Genomic DNA, 9,902 nt, shown 5'->3' with positions numbered 1-9,902 from the left:
ACCACATGCCGGTGTCGCGGGCCCCAGGCATCCTCGGCCCGCACCCCACCGGCCCCAGGCGCACTACGCCGTGGCCCCGTACCAGGAGGGCGGCGCTGGCTACCCGACCAGTGGGGGCGGCTACCCCCCGCTGGCGCCCACTTCTCCGGCCGGCTACGTGCCGCCCCCCGCGCCGATCCAGCCCGGGGGTTACTCCCTTCCGCCGGCCCCGTGGGACCCCGCACTCCTCGCCGCACTGCACTCAGCGCGGTCTCCCTCCAACTACGGAGGTGACGGTGATTGGTACATGGACACGGGGGCTACCGCCCACATGACGTCGCACCCCGGTAACCTTGCTTCTTCCTCTCCGGTCACCACCTCGAACCGCATCACCTTCGGTGACGGTTCCTCCGTACCGATCACTCATGTCGATCATAGTTTCTTTCCGTCTAATTCTATGCCTATTAACATGTCTAATGTTCTTGTCTCACCTAACCTAGTTAAGAATCTTTTCTCCGTTCGTCATCTTGCACGTGACAATCCTCTTACTGTTGAATTTGATGATCTTGGTTTCTCTGTGAAGGACGCCCGTACACGGATGGTACTCCACCAATGCGACAGCCCAGATGACCTGTACCCGATGCACTCCGCCTCCACTGCCACCGTCGTCGCCACCTCTCTGATCGCCCTCTCCGCCAGTGTCGACCTCTGGCATGCACGCTTGGGTCACCCCAACTCCACCGTCCTTCGCCAGATTCTCAAGAGTTTTTCATTTTCATGTAATAAGTTCGACGAGCACACTTGTCATGCTTGCCGTCTCGGTAAACATGTTCGTCGACCCTTTAGCGAGTCAAACACTATTTCTACTTTTCCGTTTCAGTTAATTCATAGTGCTGTATGGACATCTCCCATTGCGAGCAACACGGGTTTCTTATATTATCTTGTCTTACTTGATGATTTCTCTCATTTTGCGTGGACGTTTCCACTCCGTCGCAAATCCGATGTTCTCGCCACCCTCACAGCCTTTTACTCCTACATCACCACCCAGTTCGAGCGTCCTATTCTCGCCCTCCAGACTGACAACGAAAAAGAGTTTGACAACGCTACCACTCGCCACCTTCTAGCTTCTCACGGCACCACCTTTCGTCTCACATGCCCTTACACATCCCAGGCTCCCAGCAGAACGGTCGAGCCGAGCGGATTCTTCGCACTCTTAACGACTGCGTCCGCATGTTGTTGTTCCACTCCAACGTGCCCTCTCGGTTTTGGCCCGATGCTCTCGCCACTGCTACTCTCCTAGTTAACATTAGGCCATGTCGTCCCCGCTGGAACTACACTCCGCACCAACTTCTCTTTGGTTCTCCTCCATCCTACGATGGTCTCTGCATCTTCGGATGTCTGTGTTGCCCTAGCATCGCCTCCACTACACCACACAAACTCGCCCCTCGCTCTGTAGCGTGTATCTTTCTAGGATATTCCCCTAACACCAAAGGTTACCAATGCTACGACCCTGTCTCCCACCGTGTGTACACCTCCCGACACGTGTACTTTGATGAGCGGGTATTTCCTTTTCACCAGGTACCACCTTCTGCAGAGGAGTCGGTGCCTTCTGATGGTGTCCCGACAAGTGCCCGCGCAGCCCCTTCAGGTGTGGCTGTCTCGGACGCGGCCCTGGTGCAGCCCCTGGCGCGGCTCCTTCCGGCCCCTCCTGGCGTGGCCTCAGCGCCCCCTCCTGCGGCCCCGGCCCTAGCCGTGGGCCCCTCGGCCTCGGCGCCCCCTCCCGCGGCCCCGGCCCCAGCCACGGGCCCCTCGGCCTCGGTCCCGGCGCGGCCCCCCGCAGCTTTGGGTGGCCCTTCGGCTCCCACCCCGATGGGCGCTGCGGCCTGCGACCCTTCGGCTGGCCCCGCTGCGCTGCCAAGAGCGACGGACCCTCCGTCATCCTCATCCGTTGCTCCTGCCGCAGTCGACCCGCCTCCTGCTGGCATGGTGACGCGGTCTCGCGCCGGTATACACCGACCCAGCACGCGCTACGCCGCTGATGAGTATGCATGCGCGGTGTCGACATCATCCTCTCCACCGTCGCCCATTCCCTTGTCCGCACACGCTGCCCTCCGTGACCCACATTGGTTCGCCGCGATGCGCGAGGAGTTTGATGCGTTGCAGCGCAACCGCACGTGGCATCTTGTTCCGCGACCCCCTCACGCCAATGTCATCAGCGGCAAATGGGTGTTTCGTCACAAGACCAACCCGGACGGTTCTCTCGAGCGCTACAAGGCTTGCTGGGTGGTGCGCGGCTTCCGCCAGCGCGCCGGAGTGGACTTCACCGACACTTTCGCCTCGGTCGTTAAACCGGGCACGATTCGCACGGTGCTTCAGCTGGCGGTCTCTCATGCCTGGCGTGTGCATCAGTTGGACGTTTCCAATGCATTTCTGCACGGCCACCTCACGGAACGGGTCTTCTGTGAGCAGCCGACCGGCTTCATCGACGCCGAGCATCCCGACCACGTTTGCTTGCTCTCCGGTCCCTCTATGGACTGAAGCAGGCCCCCCGGGCGTGGTACCAGCGCATGGCTGGTTTCCTGCAGCAGCTTGGGTTTCGCATGACCCGCTCTGACGCCTCTCTCTTCGTCTACCATCAGGGCACTGCTACTGCGTACCTGCTGCTCTATGTGGACGACATCATCCTGACGGCATCCTCGCCTGAGCTTCTTCAACAGCTCACGGCTCGTCTTCGTGATGAGTTTGCCCTCAAGGATCTGGGAGCGTTGCACTACTTCCTTGGCATTGAGGTCGTTCGCCGTGCCGATGGGTTCTTTCTACATCAGCAGAAGTACGCTCATGAGCTTCTTGAGCGCGCGGGTATGCTTAACTGCAAGCCCGCCTCCACGCCTGTCGACACTAAGGCGAAGGTGTCTGCTTTGGAGGGTTCCCCTGCGCCCGATGCCGCGTTCTACCGCTCCATCGTCGGCGCCCTGCATTATCTCACCCTCACTCGGCCTGACTTGCAGTATGCAGTCCAGCAGGTGTGCCTTCACATGCACTCCCCGCGTGACTCCCACTGGACTCTGGTGAAGCATACTCTTCGGTACATACGCGGCACTATGACCCTGGGACTCACTCTGACGGCTTCCTCCTCCATTGACATGGTCGCCTACTCCGACGCTGACTGGGTTGGCTGCCCGGACACGCATCGCTCTACGTCAGGCTATTGTGTCTACCTCGGACCTTCGCTGATTTCATGGTCGTCCAAGCGACAGCCCACGGTCTCTCGCTCGAGTGCCGAGGCGGAGTATCGGGCAGTGGCTAACGCTGTTGCTGAGTGCTCTTGGCTCCGCCAGCTGCTTCAGGAGTTGCTTTGTGTGGTCCCTAAGGCCACGATCGTCTACTGTGACAACGCTCCGCCGTGTATCTCTCCGCCAACCCCGTCCATCATCACCGAACGAAGCATATTGAGCTCGATATTCACTTCGTTCGCGAGCAGGTAGCTCTTGGAAGGTTCGTGTTTTGCACGTTCCTACCACTCAGCAGTTTGCCGATGTTATGACTAAGGGACTACCGACCCCTGTCTTTGAGGAGTTTCGGTCCAGTCTCTGTGTCTCCGACGACGCTTCGAATGCGAGGGGTGTTGAGCGTACGTTGTCTACCACATGTGTGTAGGACTTGGGTCTGTATTTATACCGTTGTATCTCTTTCTCTCCCCCTCGTATATTTGTACATCTTGGGAGACAAGTAGAGGCCGGTCCACCCTGTACCTATATATATGCGTCATGCACACGATCAATGAATTATCGATGCATGCAATCCCGTCTTTCCAACTAACACTTTGCTTTGCGATACTTCCCAAAAACCGGGATGCATCAGTATCCTCCTCAGTCATCACATGCTCACTATACCATTATCCTCGTTACCAGTTTGGTTCTTCTTTCTCGTTATTGTGTTTGGGCATCCCCGAGGTCACCTGTGTCTGGTCAGACGGTGATGGATGCCGTCACACCGAGAGGGCCCTAAGAATATCTCTCCATCGTCGGAGAAGCAAATCCCACTCTCGAGCTATCTAGTCCCTTGTCAAACTTTCCGATGAACCTGTAAGTTTTTGTTATGATCGCCGTGTTATCATACTGCTATGATGAAGTGACATTGTAGGACTTGTCCACTTTTCTTACCGGCGATAAAGAAAAATATATGTTTACATTGCTACATATATTTTTCTTTATCGTGCCATCTAATCCATGGAATTAATCTTGAGACCTATCATCATCTGAGATATGTGGCAATCAAAATGCCGCTCTCATAGCGCCCCTCGTCGCATCACGCTTCATCTCTGCGGCCTTTCCACTTCCTCGGAAGTACATGTACACTTGCTGCACGCATATAATGCCAAAGCGGCTCAGACATTTCACTTTTCAATATAGTATGTTGTAAAATAGAACAGTTGATCATCGGAATGCTGACCTGGATAACCCAGATGCTCAGCAATGACTCCAGGGCAAATAATCCAAATCCAATGAAGTAGAAGATCTGCACAACAATTGCATCAATTACTTGGCCAGACAAAGAACTCCTTGGCATCAGGAATCTGACTAATACACTGGTGATTCACCATGTCTCTATGATAGACATAATGTTAGCTGGCTAACCATAGGTTCATGTACTTACCCCAACTAGAGCATTCACGCTGATAAGATCAATCGCCGGTAAAATTCCTCTACACAAGCAGAAAAATATAATTCAGTCCAAGGTGAAGTTCCAAACATATATCCAAGGAATATTTTGGGATGCCATATTTTGAAGTGAAGCATTTAATTTCGTATGGAAGGATGAATAAAAGCAATATAATTCTAAGGATAAATAGAGTTCAGTAACTTAATTAAGATGGGTTTAACTATGGGTATACAAAATCAGGCGATAACTGTGCCCCTGAGCCAACTTCTATGATGCTCATCTACAGATTGAAAAATATGCTAGAATTAAAATGCACAAAAACATGCAATTCATGCAACTGTCTTGCCGATGCCATCTTAACAAAAACCATTTGTATCGAATTCAAGTACTATACAGGTCACTGGTTCCAGTCTTGTAATGTCATTGCAAACAAGAGACTTACGCCAAAGACTTGCCCTCAAAGACAGCAGGAGGAGCCACGGCAGCAAATACGACGAAAATGATGTGAAACTGCAAAAACAGAACGTTCAGGTACTGTATTTTTGTAGGTTTTGAATTATCAAACATTAAACATTATGCAGAAGAACTAAGGCATTCTTGAGTAATATACTCGTATAACTAACCAAGTAGAGCAAGAAAAACAATCCAAACTTCAACGCACTGTCAGTCCTGTAACACAAGTTGCATGAGACATTTATTTGTACATATGCAAAATCCAGGACAGAGAAAGAAAATCCAGGAGAAATAAGGAGATGTACAAAAAAAAATACAGTAAGCTTTTAAATATATACCTCATAGCATTATAAAGAGGGCGATACCATAACACATACGCACCAGGAACCCCAGAGATGAAGTAGATTATTGCTAGCAACCAGATTTTCACACCTGGACATGGATAAACCATTTGTTATTCAAGCATTAAATAATTCCTTAGATGCATACGCCATAGGGAACAGCAAAAGGGGTTGAGTATTACCTTCCCCCTTGATCCAGGCTGAAGTAACTGCTACGACATTCCAGAAGAGACAGAAAACCAAACCTATTCAATGCCAGAGAAAGCTTTCTTAGTTTTGCTGATATGCAAAGAAGGAGGGTTTATTCTTATATACCATCCAGTTCTACCTCTGAACAAATATTAGAATTGGAATGTATAGTTTAGCACATCATAAAACTTGAAAATAAAATGCAGACTTCTAAAACCATTAAGACATTCTCAAAATCTTTTAACAGATCAAATTAACATACATCCTAATCTTGATAAATGAAGGCATGTTGAAATATAGACATTACTTACTTACTTACTTATGAAGCCTGTTATCCCAAACAAGTTGGGGTAGGCTAGATATGAAACCCTTTCACGAGGACTTCCCAGGAGGTCACCCATCCTAGTACTACTCTCACCCAAATGGGTTTCATACCCAAAAGACTGGCTAGTTTTTACGTTGGCTGACATTAATAGTTTCCTCTGCCAATTTATTTGACTATGCTGTGGCTGTCAGCTGAAGAAATGTATGTGACATCATTTCGGCGACAGGATGTGAAGTTTGAACAAAATTATTTGCCAATATTAACTTTAGCACATATCCCACAGAAAAAAACCTTTTAACATTTGATTTTTGAAATACAAATAACATCCCCTAAGGCATGGAGAAAATGTTTGGCCACCATCCCATTTTAAAGACAAGAAGAAATTTCATCAACAAACTTCAGGAATATTTCAAGAATTGAAAGGAAGCGTACCAAGAAATGACGCAAATGCGAAGTATTGCATTCTTTGAAGATGAGTCGGTATCTCATTGGCAATGTCATGGTGGATGAGTGGCAGAAAAGGAGGCCAGTTTTTCTCCTCGATGACAATACCAGCTATAAAATAATATCAAAGAGAATAAGGGATCAGAAGTCTAGCTACTCATGAACAACATAATTAATGAAATTTCTGTTGAAAACAATAAGTGACAATACAATCTTTGAATGGATTATTCATTGAGAAAAATAATAAATTACAATATGTACAACTTGATGATGTTCAGTAGTTATACTTGTTGTATATTAAAGTGTCATTACTGGTTACAATTTCGATTTTGAACATAATGATCATATATATAGCTTTGTTTGCAGAGGAGAAAGCACGAAATAAAAACAAAAGGTACAAATTTAGACCTTGGCTATAGCAAGATTCTGAACTTCCTATGCTTAGCAGATACTTGTTTAGTTGTTTTACAAGTCCATTACTGTATTATTCTTTCATTTTGCCCAGAGAAAATAGGAAAAGAATTATGACGAATTGCTTCTAATGTGTCATCTATGAAAGACAGAAAGAAAAGACAAACACTAACCTCGTGCTGCAGCTTCCTCCCTTCTTTTCAATTCCTAGTAAATATAATTAATATGGGGGAATCAGAACCTGATAAAACTTTTGGCTCAGATCGATTATGTAAATAGTGCCAGGAATACAGTGTGCGCTAAAAAAAGCTGAATTTGAAAGATAGCCATCAACCCAAGATGATCCTAAATAAACTTCATGAGATTAGTTCACACTGAAGACTGCTATTAACATCAACTAACATAAGCCCCAAATATACTCTGTTAATGAGTTATCGTAGTAGCCAAATTAAATAGTAGTATAACTGCGTAAATATGCATTGTACCTTCTCCCTCTTGTTCAACTCTGCTTCCCTCGCTTGCAGCTCCTTTTCTCTTTTCTTCAGGTCCTGGAGCATTCAGAAAGCACACATTAATTGAAAGCCCTGGGTATCATTTTCCTTCTAGCTGTGGTTCTCATAGGTGCATTTTGCAACTGCAAAGACTAAGCTGCACAGGCACACATACCTTTGACGACTCAAGAGGGATATCCACTGTGGCACTGAAATCTGCAGGTTCCGGGGGAAGGGGCGAAAGCCGCGAATTCGAGGAGGGGGCAACGTTTCTGGGATTCTACATTACAGTTAAAATCAACGAACCACGGTGGTGAGCAGCCAGCAGTCAAGGGCAAATTTAACCCCCAAATTCAATGGCGGGCAGAACAACGAACGCAGTACCGGCATGTAGAACGCGCCGCCGCCGCCATAGTTGGACTGCCCGCCAGCTTTGCCTCGCGTTTGTTCCTGCAAGAGACCACCCACAAATGTCAGTTAGGAGGGCATACAGGAGGGTTTTGGCACCAATGCCTCATCGGTCCAGTGCGAATCCCCCAGAACTAAAAGCGTCGGTGATGGCGAGATTGGACGAAGAGGAGAAAAGATTAGATGAGATCTGCCTCTAGTCAGATCCGAACGCAAACGAACGCCTAGCCGCGCCCACGGCGACGAGAAGGAAACTTAGATCCGCTGCATCGGGGGCAATGGCGGGATGGGATAAAGAGGGAGATGGCGTAGCGTGGGTAGGGGATTGGCTCCTTACCGAGAAAGGGTTCACGTCCTCCTCCTCCTCGAAAGGGTTGCCGCCATCGTAGCGCCCCGCCATGTCCCTCCCACACGCCTCGGCGCGCTTGCTTGCACCACCGACAATGGCGATTGGGGAAGGAGGAGACGATGAGTCCCGGCAGACAGATGGATACAGGAGCGCACGCACGGTTGCACTTGCCACCGCCCCCCACCAGTTGGGCCAGATATGTGTGACGGCGACGACTTTGCGACTTGAGCCGCACACGCCGGGCACTGCTCGCGGGCCAAACTTCAGTTTATTTTGGATCCCTCTAAGAGTATCTCCGGCCGCTCGGCCCCCCAAGGCGCCTAAAAAAAGCGGCCTGGGGATAAACCGGCGCTAGCTCGGTCCCTGGAGCGACCTAGCTCCCAGTCACGCCCCCAGACGCCGCCCTTAGGGTGCGGAAAATTCAAACTTGATCGTTCCCGCTCATCACAAAAGACGCCACAAGTCCGGCGATCACAAGTCACATTTCGGCGATCGGATGTAGTCTGGCGTACAAAAAGCAGAGCGCCACAAGTTCGCGTGCGCAACGCATCACTCGGCGGGGTTGGCCTCATGCGTCGGTGGAGTTGGCGTGCGCGGGCTCGGCGGTGTCGGAGCTGCTTCGGTGCTGGGCGGTGTCGGCGCGGCTTCGGTGCTGCTGGGCGTCGTGGAGGCGTCATCACTCGGGCTTGGCGTCGGCGTGGGCATGGCGCGGGAGTTGGCGTCGCTGTCGTCGGCAGCTGGTTCAGGATGAGGCCGCGCTCCGCCATGTACCACGCCTTGAGCTTCTCGTCGGTGCTATGGAGCATTCCGCCCCGCCCATCAGAAAAGCCAGGTCGGTGTTCCTCTTCTTCACGGCGACGTTGGTCCAGAGCAGGTCGAGCTTGATGGTGCTGTTCGTCAGCAACGACGACCACCGCGCCGCGGTTTTCTCTTCACGCAGAACAGCCCGGCCCTGTGCGTCGGCGAGGCAATACTCGATGGACTCCTGCACCCGCGCGGTAGCCGCGTCGGCGTGTTTCCCCTTCTTGGCCCCTTTGTTGCCGTCCGGCCGCCCCTCTGACGCGCCCGGAGTCGGCGCGTCCGGCTTGTATGTCTCTTTGGCCTTGTCGAGGATGCGCCGGACTTCCGCCCACTTCTCGCACTTGTCAATGCGCTTGTAAACGTGGAGGTACTTGAATTCGGCGTCGCGGTTGCTCTGCCGGTACAGGGCGAACATGCGCAGCAACTGCGCGGAGGAACAAACAGTTGGCGGGTGCAGACGACGAAGAGAGGCGGGAGACCGGCGTGGCATACCTGATCCTCAACGCTGGCGCCGCTCTCCGGGCGAGCCGCGACCTCCTCGACGACCCCATGACATTTGTTGCACGCCCCCTGGATACGCCCCAATGGTTCGCCATCGCCTTCGAGCCGCACTGCATGTAGACGCCTTTAAAGTAGGGGTCGACGAGCTTGCGCTCGTCGAACTCGGCCTTGATGCGGTCCTAGTACGTCTCGATGCTCTGGTTCGTGTCGGTGGTCGGGTCGAGGCAGACGACTTTCCATGCTTCGGCGAGGCATTCCTCCTCCTTGGATGCCCACTTGATGCGCGGCTCGCCTGACCTGGCCGCCCGCTTCTTCTTCTTGCGCCCCTTCGCCGGAACAGGCGCCGGCTCCTCGTCCTCCTCCTCCTGCTCCTGCCCCTCCTGCTCGTCCTCGCCGTAGACGTAGCCGAGCTCGCCGTCCATGCCGCCGCTGAGGTCCACCGTCTCGTCCTAGGTGACGAACCCGGGAGACACGGCGGCCGCGGCCGAACCTGCCGCGATGATGTCGTCCATGTCGGCCTCGGTCTCGTCGGTGTCGCCGAGGTGCGA

General features: G+C 51.7%; 1 protein-coding gene across 1 annotated transcript; it reads right to left on the bottom strand.

Annotated features, from left to right (window-relative positions):
* Window positions 1-4,050: 4,050 nt before the first annotated feature.
* LOC109747591 (secretory carrier-associated membrane protein 1) lies at window positions 4,051-8,312 on the bottom strand. The gene is made up of 13 exons (XM_020306624.3): window positions 8,041-8,312; window positions 7,680-7,745; window positions 7,471-7,575; window positions 7,290-7,352; window positions 6,978-7,011; window positions 6,382-6,504; window positions 5,618-5,680; window positions 5,433-5,526; window positions 5,265-5,310; window positions 5,084-5,151; window positions 4,636-4,684; window positions 4,432-4,497; window positions 4,051-4,340 (listed from the first exon to the last, which is right to left on the bottom strand). Exons 1-13 carry the CDS (start codon window positions 8,101-8,103, stop codon window positions 4,254-4,256), a joined length of 927 nt encoding a protein of 308 aa, XP_020162213.1. The 5' UTR covers window positions 8,104-8,312; the 3' UTR covers window positions 4,051-4,253.
* Window positions 8,313-9,902: the final 1,590 nt, after the last annotated feature.

This window comes from Aegilops tauschii, chromosome 2, assembly GCF_002575655.3.
Source record: "Aegilops tauschii subsp. strangulata cultivar AL8/78 chromosome 2, Aet v6.0, whole genome shotgun sequence".
NCBI classification, from domain to species: Eukaryota; Viridiplantae; Streptophyta; class Magnoliopsida; order Poales; family Poaceae; genus Aegilops; species Aegilops tauschii.
The sequence above is the reverse complement of the archived record's forward strand: the minus strand, read 5'-3'. Positions and strand labels throughout refer to the sequence as shown.